This window comes from Pinus tabuliformis, chromosome 2_1 (assembly GCF_031772625.1).
Source record: "Pinus tabuliformis cultivar Carrire ecotype Pingquan chromosome 2_1, CPIR1, whole genome shotgun sequence".
NCBI classification, from domain to species: Eukaryota; Viridiplantae; Streptophyta; class Pinopsida; order Pinales; family Pinaceae; genus Pinus; species Pinus tabuliformis.
The window spans coordinates 433,534,319-433,550,749 of NC_142299.1; the positions used below are offsets into that span (position 1 = coordinate 433,534,319).

Below are 16,431 nucleotides of genomic sequence, written 5' to 3' on the forward strand. Positions count from 1 at the left end.
CATAATTTACATAATACTTCATCATATACTATCACTAATTACGCTGCATCCGTGAATCATTTTTTAATCTTAAATTTTATAAAATTATGAAAAAAATTTAAATATATAAAAAAATTCATCCCCATCCAAATTTCAAATTTCATATAATAATAAACCAATTTATTAAAGTTCATATACTAGTTAAACCATTTATTATTTTTTTGGAATTTTAAGTTATGGTTATAAATTCCAATAATTAAAAAGTTACCACAGATTCATAAACAGGTAAATCTTAATCATGACAATCATAAAATATAAATACACTAAAATAAAAATATAATTGATAAAAATATTTATGGAAACACATTGGAAACTTGACACCTTCCAATAAATCAAAACAACTAAATCCAAACCTGCGCCGCGGAAATTGAAATATTACTTTGCTCTGGAGTCTGGACAATGACTGCAAATGCGAATCACTTCCCACGGAGAACACCTTTCTGTACGCATAAAATGATCGCTTTAAAGTACATTGGTTTTGGTTTTCGCCATTAAAATACCTGAGCACTTTTGGAAGACCAATTCTCTCATTAAAAATAAGTTTATTCGAGTATCATATGTGTAAAAACAATGTGCACATGGATATCTCTTGGAAAGTGGAATGTATTGAAAGGTTTTAGCTGTCATATACATTTGGCTGAGGTGAGCGTCAAATTCAAGCAGTGTGTCTGAAAGCTAAGCTTTATTTATGCATATACGAATCACCTAATCCCATGTGGCATGAAATATTCTGAAACCCTTACCCCACATAAAAGCGTCAGGCATTATAAAAGGCCCCATTACTTCCAAGATTAAGATATTCATTTCTCTGTACTTATTGCTTAATGTGCTTTGATTGTGCCCTCTCCTAACTGATACTTGCCCTTTAATCACTAATACCTACCCTTAATCACTGGGGTTGCTTTCCACATACCCTTGACCCAAATCCTCATACCCACTGTATATTCCTAGTCGGCTCTTGAGTGCATCTGAAGCAGGGCAGTACTTACCCTTGCTTTCCTCGTAATTCTGGATATATAAAGCTTTATTTGCAGCCTTTAAACTCCATACATACTGCATTTGGGTGATTGGGAGTTGGGCATTCTTGCAGAGAGGCACATACATTTGTTGGGCATTCTTGCAGAGAGAGATTACTTTCTTGGCCATTCGAGATGGCTGCAGCAGCAAACATAGGGATGATGGACAGTGCCTATTTTGTAGGCAGGAATGAGATTCTGTCATGGATCAACTCCACTCTGCAACTCAACCTCGCGAAAGTCGAGGAGGTATTCCTCATACCAATTTTAAGTTACCCTTTTTATTTTTCTGTTCTATCTGTTAAACTGAGAAATGGGTGGAGGTGGTTTTTGTTTACATTGTCATCTTTTTATGTTTTTGTTGAAAATTTACTTATTTCAGCAAATAGCGGAGAATTAATTTTTGTGTTTACGTGTTTTCAGTCTCGGTGGGATTCTTGTATTCAATGGGAGCCAGATCGAACCTAAGCATTAATGCAGAAAATTTTCATTGTCATGGATGGTTGCCTGCTTGCATTTTTAGGATCAGAATTATTAAAATGTTATTCATCATACTTGACTGCTAGAACCATTAGATGCCATAAGAAACAGTGGGGGGCTTGTATGGTTACAGACATTAGATAATTTGAGTCCTTGGTCTCGTGGCTTTGTTGCTAATTATGGCTGTGTCTTGAGAGGCCCAGTTTTAAATTTCTCACAATGGTGTCTCTGAGAGAATTTTGTGATGATTATAGTAGGGCATATAGGGCTGCAGGCTATACCAATGTGACATTCTTTTAAGGGAGCTGCTTATCCCCCGATTCCTATCCAGGGAAGAAGGAACACTACGATTCCGGATCGATGTTTGACAGTAGTTGATCTTTATTATGATTCTCTAGCCAATATCAAAACATCCCAAATCTAGATGGTACAATGGATCAAGTTGCAGAGTAACTCTCCATAAATAGGAAAATATCTTCTACATACTCTACTCTTTTGGACTCTTTTGGATTTGAACATGTGCATTCTTATGAGGAAACACATATCCTTAACCATAATGTCCACATCCACTCAAGTTCCATAGTAACTCTCAATAAATAGGAAAATATAAGAAAATATATCTATATGACAATTTGACTGTTAAAATTCAATGAAGGTGTACATACTCTACACTTTTGGATTTGAACCCGTAACCTCTTATGAGGAAACACTTATCCTTAACCTACTATGTTTATGAACCAATGAACCCTATGTTTCTGAACCAATGTGGCACAGTGCTTGAGCTTTGTTATGACACTCTAGCCAATTTCAAAATATCCCAAATCTAGATGGGATGACAGACTCCAAGTTGTGGAGTAATTCTTGAGAAATAGGAAAATATCTTTATGCAATAATTTGATTGCTAAAAGTTTATGGAGGTGTATATGCTCTATCTTTTTGGATTTGAATCTGTGACCTTTAATACCTGTGACCTCTAATACCTGTAACTTCTAATGAAGAAACACATATATTTAACCATTAAATCCAGTCAAGCTGTAAGTCCCACATATTTTATAGAGTAATTTTTCACTCATGAACTCAATTCCGGTCACGCATACCATTCGCTTTTACAAGTATTTCCTTACATTTGCTAGAGAGTCATAGCAAACTAAATGCGTGCTGTGTTTCCTTATATTTGCTAGAGAGTCATAGCAAGCTAAATGCGTGCTGTGTTTCCTTATATTTGCTAGAGTCATAGCAAGCTAAATGCGTGCTGTGTGTGAGATCCAGTACAGAAAAGTTCAAAGGCAGAAAGGTGTAAGGTATAAGGATTATAATGGGATACGATTACATGACTGTAGCTTTAACCTAGTTTTTACTTTCTGCATCTTGCTTTATATTGGAGCTGTTTTCACGCTCCCACTTTCTATCAGCACTATTATACTTAACAGTGTTATTGATTTACTTTTGTAGCCATTCTTTGGACATCGTTAAAATTATCTTATCCAGCAGCATGCTCTAGTAAACATATAGACAATATTGGCATGGATCTTACATATCAGACAATGAGTTTCAAATTACAATAATAGAAGTATTCTATTGTTATGATGTCTTCTGTAATTGCTCAACTTACAATCTGCCAATTGTCCCCGTGTGCTGCATTTAATATCAATTTATTGGAAATGAAAGGAAACTTCGAAGACCATCTTAATAATGCAATCTGTTGTGGGGAATTGAATTCATGTGTGTGGGTTGAGTTAGTTGATTTCAAGTTTTAACTGCGTTAAACTAAAATACGAAATAAATAAATTCGAACTTGATTGTGGAGGCCGCATATTGAATGCAATGCAAGTTCTCTTTTCATGACTATCAGATTTTAAGGTCCATAAATATTTAAACCTATGATTATCTACGTGCAGGCAGCTTCAGGTGCAGTTCAATGCCAAATGATGGATATGATTCACCCAGGAGTTGTCCCTATGCACAAGGTTCGCTTTTCTCTACTCTGGTGCTTTGAAGGCCATGCCAAATGGAATGAGGTTTGCTTGAAAGTTTGATATCACCCCAGGGTTTCATTGTGTTCTTCTATTTATTAGGTGAATTTCGAGGCAAAGACAGAATACGATATGATCCAGAATTACAAATTGCTGCAAGAAGTATTTTCAAAATTAAAGATAGAGAAGGTATGTTAGCATTTTGCCTTTGATCTTAACTTCAGATCACTGTTTTGTATATAGTATACAGAGAAACGAGATAGCATTTTCCTGATCATCATTCTGGTCAAGTAAAATAGATCCAACTGCTAGGATGAAGAAATAAAGATGCAGTAAAGAAGTTGAGAAAATATAACCTAGGACTCTGTTTCTTGTTTTAGTCCCAATCTTGAGTTAAACTTCCATTGTAAAAGATGTCAATTAAGTAAGCAGCACTGCAGGGCAAGGAGCAAACAGTGTCAGAGTAGAAATTTGAAGATCTTTTTGGGCACTTATTCTTTAAGGTTAGGAATGACAGTAATTCATCTATTTTTGTGTAGGAGCTGGCTATTAGAATTTAGAACTTTTAACGGCTGGGAGCTTTCATTTACTTGACTGTTTCGTGGAAGCATAACCCTTTCTCTGTCAGCTGCTAGATAATTTTTCCAAACTTTCTTTGCTAGGAATTGCTTGTTCTACTGTGATTTATCAGAAGGTGTGGCTTAAGTAGTTTAATCTCCTTGCAGGGCATTTTATTGACTTTGGACAATTTACTGTTATGATCCAAAGAATAAGAAATCGGAAGGCCATTAGAAGTAGAAGTTGATTTTTGATGGCAGCCATGTAGACATTTGAGAGAACCATGGAACCAAAACTTAAAAAAATAGCAAATGACTAAAATAGATAACAGAAAAATAGTCATACGTGAATTAAAACAGTTTCAAGCGTGATTATAGTTTAAACGCACTAATGGAACCCTTGTCTGCAAGAAGGCCGCTCAGAAACTTTTCAAGTTGAAAACCAAGCTGCTCAGAATGAGGGCGTGATTAAATAATTATAGCCCCATTTACCTTATAATGATTTCAATTTTAATCAACTCTTGCTTTAGCTGAAGAAGGTCCATGTTCCTGGAGTAGGCATGAGATACTTTATCATCGTTAAACAATCATATATTCACAAATTTCAATACATCTCCATACATAATACCTTATCTCTTAGGTTATTTCTGAATTCACATTAATTGTGGATGACAAATAATGCTGTCTTTAGTGCTAATATTAGGGAGTGGAAAGTTATCAACTTCAGGTTTTCTTTGTTCTAATCCCCCTTGTACAACACACTCCTCTGGGTTGATCAAATCAAGGGCTCAGTTGATGGCGTGCTCTGATCCGATGTTAGAGTCGTCGTGCTCAATCTCAAATGCGAAAAGATCAAACTGATTAGAAGAGTGCTGAATCAAGAGATCAAGAGATCACAATCTATGTAAATTCCCTCTCGCAAAATTTAGGGAAGGAGCATTGTGAGGAAAGTATAAATGGCATGATCAGTCACCACAAACGTAGATTGTTGTATCAATTGGCCTTTCCAAGATTGTGATGGGCCAAATTAAGTGTAGTCCTTTTCTTCTCTGGATAAAACTATTAGTGTGAGAAGGCTATTGAGCCCCTTGTGATTGGAGGTTTAACATGTTTATGTGCAAACATTAACCATTTTTGTTTGGTCTCTAAGCAACTACAACTTAAATTTTTATATTTCTCTGGTGTCATATGCTTATTCTACCGTGAATTGCACAGTATACATCTTAACCTTCCATGACCTTTAGGACATCCTATTGACTTTGAATAGTTCTCAGCAGTGCTTGTAAGGAATTTTGATTATTACAACTGAACTAGTTTGTTTTCTTTGAAAATTTGGGGAATTTAGCTTATAGGTAAGACTTACAACATACTTAGAGGTAAAGTAAAATATTAGAACATAATTGCTTTCCATTTCTGCAGACAACTGTTATATATTTTATCCACTCAAGCAGATAAACCTGTTCCAATCAATTTGATGCTGTTGCTTGCCCTCTGGATGCTCTTCTTAAATAAGGTTTTATGGATCTTCAAGAACAGACACAGACTAGAAGATCTCTATTTCAGCTTAACATGCCATTTAATTGTAATCCAGTGCCATTACTTTAATTTAAAAGGGCCATCACGCAAAGCGTTCTTTGAAAAATATGTTTCCTGTCTCATAAGCTGAAATTGATGGTAATGTTTTATATAGCTATTTCAAGACTTAGGAAAGGGGGAATGCACGCTGGGAAATGCCAGCAGAAAATGAGTACTTGCTCACAGAATATCTTAGCAAAGAATTTAGATCTATTCTTACGTGAGGAAGGCGGCAAAGTAATGAAGTTGTCTTCTTATGCTATTAAGAGGGCATAGTTTGTTACTACACAGGATACCCTATAGTTGATCCATGTGGGTATTTTGACGGTCAAGCATAGCTGACCTTTGTGATGCTTGGATTTGTGCATTTTGGCAGTTGACATGCATTGAGACTTTTAGCTTGACTGTCGTCATTGTTTTGTGCGATCAAGTATATATGAAAATTGTCAGACATTTCGAATATGTTGCTTTGTCCACTTGATTCTTTTCTGGTTATGCTTTTGCTAGTTTTTTATTCGTTCAAGGCACTGTTTGGATTAAAAGTTCATTGTATATTATGTGTAAAATGCTGGCAAACATTGATTATTGAGCAGCATATAGAGGTTAATAAACTTGTTAAAGGTCGGCCGTTGGACAATCTGGAGCTTCTCCAGTGGTTGAAGCGGTATTGTGATTCTGCAACAGGTGGAATAATGAATAGGTATGAAGCCTGGTTTGACTTTCAACTATTTCCTAGTGGAGATTGCTGATTCCTCCTTATGAGTATTGTCATTTATCAGTAATAGATTTTGTGTTCTTGCTGTAGCAATTATAATCCCGTGGAGAGAAGATGTAAAGGAGGAAAGGAAGTCCACAGAAAGGGAATGTCTTCAATGCAATGCTCATCACAGAACAAGGGCATTGGAGGAGTTTTAAAATCAGTTCAATCTAGCTCATCTTCAGCAATTCGACGTACAGATGGATCTGGGGCTGGCCCAAGTGGTTGGTTACTACATTATAACTAGAAATATACTCATCGTCTTGGGTCAGGAGCTCCCGTTCTGCAACATCTATTAGTGAGCAGTTCCACTGAACTGTCTAACTGTCCTTATATTTTTCTTATTTGCAGGAAGTAAGCAAGGGAAGCATGTTTCAGTGCCTCCTGGCTATGTTTCTGTAGAACACGTTCAAGCTGTGACTGAACAGGTATACTAATTTGGGGAGGTTCCCTTTTTTTTCTCTTCTCTTTTTTTTTCGTTTATAAAGACTGCCAATGTAGTTGATTAGTTAATTTTGTATTTAGTATTTACCAAATTTGTTGATGACCCGAGAGCTCCAAAATTTTTCTTTGAGCTGATAAACTAAATTAGTACAAATAAAATCAAGCTGGGTTCTATCGGTATTTCTTTTATGGAACGTGGAAAGGATTTCTGAATTTTATTTTAAATATAATTCTTGGAATTTCTGGAATGAGAATATGTAAGCATGTTAACTGATTATAATTGTTAGTCATCTTTCTTTTGGTTGTGAAGGTTTTTGAGTCGTTTTTTCTTTGCTGTTCAATCATCATGACTTTACTGAACAATTTTTGGATCTTAGTTCTTCAATCTTTATTGATATTTGAAATGTAAAAAAAATTCAGCTGGTATAGCTATGTGATCGTTAATAGTATTTGGAAATCTTCTTGTCTGAGTGCATTTGCATATTCTGACATGCTAATTGGTTGTTATTTTGTTTGTCTGCTGTGCTGCTGCAGGTTGTAGAATTAAAGCTTTCTGTGAGCAATTTGGAGAAGGAAAGGGACTTCTACTTTGCTAAACTTCGAGATATAGAAATCCTAATTCAAAATGAAGAGTTGGAGCAGTTTCCAGTATGTGTTATATATAATTAATGACATCTTTTTTTTAGGATTTTGGTTGATTTTTGGGATCTTGTTAGATAATATGAGCTTCGAGGTTATTTTAACTTAGGTACCATAGTCCAAGGGGGTTATTTCAACCATTTGTTGGCAATGTTGCTGGGCATTTGGCTAGTTCTGTGCTGGCAGGTGCCTGGTTTGAATCCCCTTTGGTGAAGTGCAGTGGTCTATGCTGATGAGTTTACTATGGATGCCATCCATGATTGCGGGGAAGCAACACTTCAGTTTTCCCACAAGGTTTTCCTTGTTGAAAAAAAGGTAGTGAGTACCACAACATTATTTGTTGAAAACCATGAGAAAATGTGAAGAACACTTACCAGAACGACGAGCACCTTGTGCATAATCAATGAATGAATTGAATTGATTTACATGAGCAAATGAAGCTCAATAAATAATACAGAGATATTTATAGAAATAGAAACATCAAGTTTCTATTAGGAAATAGAAACAACCAATTTCTTCTAAGAAATTGCTAAAAAGATAAAAATAGAAACAACTAATAAGAATGAGCATTAAATACTAAATAGCATTATTCTAATACCCTCCCTTAATGCTCAATCTATTTACAACACCGATAGACCCTTTGAATTTTACAAACTTATCAGGACCAAGAGGCTTAGTGAAGAGGTCGGTGGGCTGCTCCGTTGTGGGAACATATTCAACTGAACGGATCCGTCTTCAACAAGCTGGCGAATGTAGTGACAATGGGTTTCTACATGCTTTGTTCGTTCATGAAAGACTGGATTCTTGGCAAGTTTGAGCACTCCCTGATTATCACAGAACAAGGGAGTAGGGCTTGTCTGAAAAACATGCATATCCGCAAGCATACATTGAAGCCAAACTGCCTCACAAGATGCCTTAACTGCTCCCCGATACTCTGCTTCTGTTGAGGAGAGAGCCACTGCCTGCTGCTTCTTACTAGTCCAGGTGACAGCACCGGATCCTAGATTAAACACATACCGAGCTGTAGATTTACGGTCATCAACCGAACTGGTCCAGTGAGAATCTGTGTAACCACTGAGTATAGGATTGGAACTTCGAGTGTACAAAAGTCCACAATCAGGAGTGCCACGCACATAACACAGCACACGCTTCGCTGCTATCCAATGATCAGCCTTAGGCGCTGACATGAAGCGGGAAATGTAGCTCACTACAAAACTGATGTCAGGTCTAGTGGCAGTAAGGTAGATGAGGCTGCCCACTAATTGCCTGAATAAAGTTTCATCCACAAGGGTTGAGGATCACTGCGTTGAAAGTTTGAGCCCTGGTTCCATAGGAGTCGTGGCAGGTTTGCAATCTTGCATTCTGAATCTGTCCACAAGATTTTTGGCATACTTGGACTGAGAGAGAAAGATGTTGTTTTCAGTCTGCCAGACTTCAACCCCCAAACAGTAATGAAGAAGTCCTAAATCTGTCATATCAAAAGTGTTGCACAAATCTTGTTTGATCCCATGGATCAAATGTGTTGAACTGCTAGTAATGATAAGGTCATCCACATAGACAACCACAAATAGAATATCATCATCATTGTGCTTGATATACAAGTTTGCATCAGATGGACTCCGCTGAAAACCATGATCTGTGAGGTACTGATCAATTTTCATGTACCAAGCCCGAGGAGCTTGTTTCAGACCATAGAGTGCTTTGACTAATCTACAGACTTTCTGTTCTTGATCGGCAACCTTGAATCCTGGAGGCTGTGTCATGCATACTTTTTCCTGTAAGTCACCATTTAGAAAAGCACTCTTTACATCCATCTGATGGACTTTCCAATTGAACTGCGCTGCTAAGGCAAGGACAAGTTGTATGGTACTCATCTTGGCTGTAGGAGCAAAGGTCTCCTCATAGTCAATTCCTTCCTTCTGTGAGAAACCTTGAGCAACAAGGCGAGCTTTATACTTGTCTAGGGTTCCGTCTGCTTTGTATTTCACTTTATACACCCATTTGCAGCTAATGGGCTTTTTCCCTGCAGGAAGATCAGAAAGGGTCCAAGTCTGATTCTTCTGAGGACTCTGGAATTCAGCTTCCATAGCCTGTTCCCACTCAGGTGTACCCTTAGCCTCTGAATAGGTTTGAGGCTCAAAAATACTGTGCAGGTTAGCCATAAGAGCAAAATTTATTGTAGATTGTTGTTTGCTCTTATCTCTAGAAGTTTTACCTTCAAGGAGCTCATTATCCTAGAGATCACCAATGGTTTTAGGCTTTAGCCCACCATTTAGGCCGGAGAGTAGAGGAACCAATATCGGGAGGAGATGGAGAAGGCTCAAGAACAATAGGAGTAGCAAGAGGAGGGTTATTTTCCAGATGAAGTTCAGGTAGTGCATCATCAAATACTGATGCTGCATCATCCCTCCCATTAGGTGGACCTACCGGAAGAAGAACTCTGTGAGGCTGATCCTCAGAACACTGCTCAGAAGGAGGGGACTGAAAGAATCCTCTATCTTCATCAAATACTACATCACGACTAAAGCTAAGACGACCAGTGGCTATATCTATCAATCTATAGGCCTTGTGATGATCACTGTACCCTGTCATCATGAGTTTTTGGCTTTTGGAATCCAACTTAGAGCACTTAGCAGCTGGAATCCAAACATATGCCATTGAGCCAAATACTTTAAGGTGATTGATCTTAGGCTTTTGGCTAGACCAAACCTCTTCGGGAGTCTTCCCTTTAACAGCCTGAGTAGGTGATCAGTTAAGAAGATAGACAACAGTAAATATTGCTTCAACCCAAAATTTGTTCGGAACATTCTTGTGTTGTAACATGGAACGAGCCATTTCAACAACCGTACGGTTGTAGTGTTTGACAACACTGTTCTGTTGAGGAGTGTAGGGTGTAGTTAACTGACGTTTGATGCCATGAGTATCACAGAAGTTGGAGAAAGCAGAAGAACAAAATTCCCCCCTGTTATCTGTCCTAAGAGTTATGATATTACAGCCAAACTCTTTTTCAACTAAGGATTTAAACTTCTGAAAGATACTAAATACATCAGATTTATATTTTAGAAAATACGCCCACATCTTTCTACTGAAATCACATCTACAATAAGCAAAAAATATTTGCAACCAGTAATAGAGGATGTATGCATAGGACCACAAATATTAGCATGAATTAACTGGAGTAATTTAGATGCGCGCCAAGATTCTCCATCCTTGAATGAAGACCGATGTTGCTTGCCAGCTTGACAGGCGCTGCATACTCCCAATTGTTGAGTCTGAATATCAGGTAACCCTGACACAAGTCCCTCTCGAGAGAGCTGAGAGAGATACTGCATGTTTAGATGCCCATATCGTTGATGCCATAGAGTGCTGATGGGAGAAACACGAGCTGCTAGAGCTACTTCTGGAGAATCTCCAGTGTCAAGAAGCCTGTATAGACCATGATCCTCTAGGCCAACAACAACCGTAAGACTAGTGTCCCTGTCGATAATGGAGCACTTGTGCGCATTGAACACTACATCAAGCTGAGGGGAGTTCCTCATAATCTGGCTGACAAACAGTAGATTAATTTCCATACGAGGAACATAGTACACATTTAGGAAGATGAGTGTGCGCCCACCAGATTGGATCTGAACTATACCTTTGCCAACCACTGTGTACTCTTCACCTCCGCCGAATACTACTGAATCACTGAAATGTGAGAAGTCAATAAACCAGTCACGCCTGTGAGAGAAATGGCGTGATGCACCAAAGTTAATGTACCAGGCCGAAGACGGGACATGATCTGAAGACCTTTTAGCCATAAAGGCATAAAAGGCAGATTCTGTCTGCTCGGAATGTTCTGCAACGACCCTCGCTATTTCTTTTGTTCAGAAGCAATCCTCTGTCGACAATCCTTCTTCATGTGGCCAAATTTGTGACAGTAATTACACTGCACATTTTTCTTCCTAGTAGGATCAAAAAACTGAGAAGAACCTTTCTGCTGAAAGGACTGATATTTGGCAGCAAAAGCATTTTTTGAGGAGGCTGATGAGGCACCACTACCAAACTGTTGTTTCCAACGATCCTGCTGCATGAGTTTGGTGCATAACTCCGGAAACTTCAGATCAACATTAGTGGAGGTAATGTTGAGTGTTTCTATGAAGTGCTCATAAGATTTTGGTAGACTTTTCAGAGTGATGACTACCATATCTTCTTCCTCCATGGTTCGACCAATGGCTTCGAGCTGATCTCGAATGTCTTTAATCTTGTTAAGATGTTCCTGTAAAGACATATGTTTGTCCATCATGATGGAGAACAACTGATTCTTGAGAAAGAAAGCTCTGCTCTTGTCGGATGTCTCGTGCAGTTCCTTCAAATGTTGCCAGATCTCGACAGCTATCTTGCCAGAAGGAATCTGCGGTAACTGATCATTAGTCACAGAGAGCTTGAGAAGCATAACGGCCTCTCGATTTCGATCATCAAACTTATCTTGATCGGTGCCAACTATACCAGGACGAAGCTCTTTGTTCAGAACGAGTTGATCAAGACGCCTATATTCAAAAATGGTCAACATTCTCTGTTTCCAGATGTTATAATTGGTGCCATTAAAGCGTTGATTGCCTTCCAACATTAGATTAGTTAACGAGGCCATTTGCACGTTTCCCAAGACACAGAAAACAACAAAGAAGTCTGGCACAGATTTCAATGCAGATGTCAACTGATCTGGACAAAATTTGACAGGTGCTGGAAACAAAATTCAAATCCGTTGACTCGAAAATCGAGGCATGGAAAACGATGCACCCAGAAAATTTTGACGACTACCCAGTTGAAATATCACAAAACCCACATCAAATCTGTAATCGGAAGAAGTTTTCGACAAATAAATTTTATTTAAAATACCTTGGTCGATAAAAATTGAGCCACGAAGGATGGTCGCGGTTAATGTTGCGGAGGTATTTACTGTTGCTGCAGCACAACGAACAACTTCTAACGATACAGTAATTCCTGGTTTTATTGCCTCAAGGCATATAGCACAACTGCTAGGAGAAAGTCGGACGCTGGGTTTTGAATGCAAACCGCCAGGAGAAACCTGCGAAGACTGTACAGAACCCACGATTGATTCCCGTACCCCTCCCAAAAGAGCTGTATCGGAGGAACTAGACCGAGTCGAAATAGTCTCATAAACTGGAACTATCCTCTGCAAATGAACACAGTCTTCTCCTGAAGATAACCTTTCGACAGGCAGAACTCAATGCCAAATCTTGTAAAGAAGACACTGAACTTGGTTGCAGAGATAGATCACCAAACTGATAAATATATTGCACAGTACATGGCTTTAGAAATATGGAAGGTGCGTCGAATGGATAAGCATGGAGATTGCTGTGTCTGAGACGCCAACCGAATTGATGTGCGGGAAAAAAAATTCACGTGGAGCCCGCTGTAGAGCTTGCGTGAAGCGTCGGACGTGCCTGCGATGTTGGACAGAACACGGTGATCCTCGCACTGAGCAAATTCGTCCTCTAATTATTTCTGCCCTCGTAAATGATAAAACTCGGTGCCAGCAAAAATTGTCTTGATATATTTTGGCTTCCTCGACCACTCTATCCAGCCGTCAAAATGATGGATTCGGCCCTTATAACTTGTGTGGATGGAGCCGGTGAATCACCAGAGCAATGAGCCCTTTGGCAAACTGCCTCTATGCAGCACGAACCTCTCTAGGGTTCGAGGGCGAGCAATAACTTACAGAATGTGCACTGTCCGATCCTTTCCCAAGTTCATCGATGGTCGTACTGAGGCACTGGAGATCTCAGAACAAGAGCGCAAAAAAAAGAAAAAAAAAAATCCTTTGATTACTGCGGCTCAGAAAATTTGACACCTAGTAAAAAATTTCAGACTTCTAGAGAGCTATTTCGAAATGAAGCAAAATTTTTCAAACAATGAAAAATTATTTTGAAAAAAATACCCGAGCTCTGATACCATAATCAATGAATGAATTGAATTGATTTACATGAGCAAATGAAGCTCAATAAGTAATACAAAGATATTTACAGAAATAGAAACATCAAGTTTATAGTAGGAAATAGAAACAACCAGTTTCTTCTAAGAAACTGCTAAAAAGATAAAAATAGAAACAGCTAATAAGAATGAGCATTAAACACTAAATAGCATTATTCTAATACTGCACTCATTTTCAAAAATTGCAAAAACTAATATAATTCAAAATTTCAGGGTACAAGATTTTGTTTTATTGAACCGTGGGACAGAACGTAAGTTATGCAAAGACGGGGAGATAAACTGAGTGAAGTTTGTAAGATTTACATGTGATCCCTTGGTATTTGTAATTTGTCATCTCTTTGAGGGAAGCACACCTGTGTAGATAGTGTAGTATCGGGATGTTCATTGTTCCATAAGTGAGCTTTCGTTCCTTGGAGAATAAACACCACCACCCAAGGGCATGAAGGCAGCATATTTTTGAAATATCTTCTAGCCCTTCAATTTCATTTGAAGTTAGGTTCCACCTTGCTTGTTTCTAGAGAATGTGAACCTGTTTGGCCACACAAGGGCGTGGAGGCAGCATGTTTTCCAAACGCCTTCTAGCTCTTCAATTTCATGCGAAGTTCTGTTCTACCCTGCTTGTTTCGAATGATCTCATTAACAGGCAACTTTTGTTCATATGGTAACTGGCAGGAAACTTCCAGAAATCTATTGCACATCTCAACAAGAGTTCTTAACCATCTGATTCTTTTATATGAACCACCAGTGGCAAGGTTCTTCTACCTTTTAGTCATCTCTGTCTGCATCTATCAGCGTCTAGTTAGGATGACATCCAGTCATAATGAGTCTGCAAAATTGAACTTTTGGAATCATTTGCTTTTGTGGATATCTCCCATCAAAATCATTGTTCAATGAGATAATGCTATCCAATGAAGGGTCTGACATCTATAATAAGGTCATTTCCTTAGTTTGAAAGTGTTCCTCAAACGTAGAAATTTCTCAAATACATCCAGCCAGTCACATTAAAGAGGGTTCTGGTTCAATTTTTACAGAGTGATTAGGCCATGCCGCCATGTTACAGAGCAGGATGAAGCCATGTCTATGGCCAGTCTCTTTATCACCTGGGCTAATATTAATATCAAAAATATTGTAGTAGTGACATAATGCAAGATCGCTAAATATTTGAACGCCCACCTAACTCCACCATGGAAAGATTTTGGAAATTGAGCCTAATTAAGCCGTTTTCTACCTATTTCTTGCAACGGAAATTGATGAAAGAATGTAAACTAAGAAGACATAATAGAATCAAATTAGATACAATGAAATTCAGCATACATAATTTGGCAGTTTTCATGCAACCAAACTGATGATTGCTATAAACAGTTCAACGGGGGCATGTTACTAATTGTTCATTGCAACAGTATTTTTTTTCAGTCTCAATTGCTTTGAAATCTGATGTCCATTTCTTCACAGGTGGTAGCGGCCATTCAGAAAATTTTGTATGCTGTAGATGATAATGATTCAGTAATTGCTGATGCTCAGGCAATGCTTGACAATTCTCTGTTGCCTGAAAATGGGCCAAAGGACATTAATGTAGAGGGTTCCTTCAACAAGAGAAGTGAGATGGATACGGTTACACCAGTGGACAGATCTGAATCAGAAAGCGGGGGACAAACTAACCATTCGCCACAAAAGCTTAGAAACTTATATGCTTTTTCTACCGGAAGTGGTGATCAAGTGCAGCCTGTTTCCCCTGTAAGTGTGCAATGATATAGCTGCTCTGTGTGGGCATAAAAATACGACCACTGGAACTTTACTACAGATTGCACATAAACATGGTATATTCTTACTGGAGCAATGACTTTTCTGACAAAAGAAGACTATTAAGGGAACTATTGCATGGACAACTTAACCAGCTGATAAAGGGCCTTTAATAGCCTGAGTTTTGTATGTAGTCCACAATGAAATTATTTTCATTCTTCTAGGCTATCAAAGGGTGTTCTGGAAGTTTGTAGATATGCTTAGCTATATTACAAAAAATAATCCTCAGCTACTGTGATATTTGCAAAAGCATTGATGTAACATAAAACTATTCAGTTTTGTTACTCTGTTAACTTTTTGACATGCGAGAAGATGGTCTGGAAGGTTTTTGGTTGTCTTCCTTAGTTTTTTTTTTGGGTTATATTTGTGCAGTACAAGGATTTTTTGACACTAGCTTAGTGTACCACCATGGGATAGAGGAAAGAATGCAGTCATTTTTTCTAGTCTTGTATGTTTTTTTAATCTACTAAAAAGGAATGCATCTTATATCTTTAATGCGCAAAAGAAAGGATAATTGATCCTTACCAAATACCAGGTAAAGCTTTATCTGGAACCATTATTTTTCTTATTTAAAAATCATGTGAACTTTGTCCACGTACAGGATAAGCCCTGGGAAAAACCAGATTGAGATTGAACCTTATGTATAAGTAGACAAGATGATGCAAACTCAGTGTAAGTTCAACTTAAGAGTGATGGATAACACCATGCATCTCGTATTGGTTAGGAAGTAATTTCTATAGCTATGTGCACCATTAGTAGCATTAGTAGAAAGGGTTAAGGGAGTTCAATTTACAGCGATGCATACCACCATTCATCTCGTATTTGGTTAGGAAGTTCTTTCCAGCTGTGTGATCTTGTTAGTCGCTGTCAGTAGCATTAGTAGTTTTATCTGGAACCATTATTTTCCTTGTTAAAACATTTTCATGGGAACTTTGTTCGTGTACAGGAGAAGCACTGTGAAAAATCAGTTTGAGATGGAATCTTATGTACAAGTAGACAAGCTATTCAAAATCAGTGTTTAAGAGAAGTTCAACTTAGAGTGATGAATACCATCACGCATCTCATCTTTGGCTAGGAAATTCTTTCCAGCTGTGTGCTTTTGTTACTTACCAGCAGCAGCATTAGTACAAGGAGTTATTATGATGAATGTGACCGTG

General features: G+C 38.1%; 1 protein-coding gene across 1 annotated transcript; it reads left to right on the forward strand.

Moving 5' to 3' along the window:
* The first annotated feature begins 856 nt into the window (after positions 1 to 856).
* Positions 857 to 15,575, forward strand: LOC149200747 (microtubule-associated protein RP/EB family member 1A-like). Its single transcript, XM_089402789.1, has 8 exons — positions 857 to 1,304; positions 3,434 to 3,502; positions 3,611 to 3,697; positions 6,234 to 6,340; positions 6,446 to 6,621; positions 6,749 to 6,825; positions 7,376 to 7,489; positions 14,927 to 15,575. Exons 1-8 carry the CDS (start codon positions 1,191 to 1,193, stop codon positions 15,221 to 15,223), a joined length of 1,041 nt encoding a protein of 346 aa, XP_089258915.1. The 5' UTR covers positions 857 to 1,190; the 3' UTR covers positions 15,224 to 15,575.
* The last annotated feature ends 856 nt before the right edge of the window (positions 15,576 to 16,431 follow it).

Excerpts from the sequence above, each read along its gene's own strand:
- LOC149200747 (XM_089402789.1), top strand. The coding sequence starts at position 1,191 with ATGGCTGCAGCAGCAAACATAGGGATGATGGACAGTGCCTATTTTGTA. Across the intron at positions 1,305-3,433 it reads ACCTCGCGAAAGTCGAGGAG|GCAGCTTCAGGTGCAGTTCA; the intron begins GTATTCCTCATA and ends ATCTACGTGCAG. Across the intron at positions 3,698-6,233 it reads CAAAATTAAAGATAGAGAAG|CATATAGAGGTTAATAAACT; the intron begins GTATGTTAGCAT and ends ATTATTGAGCAG.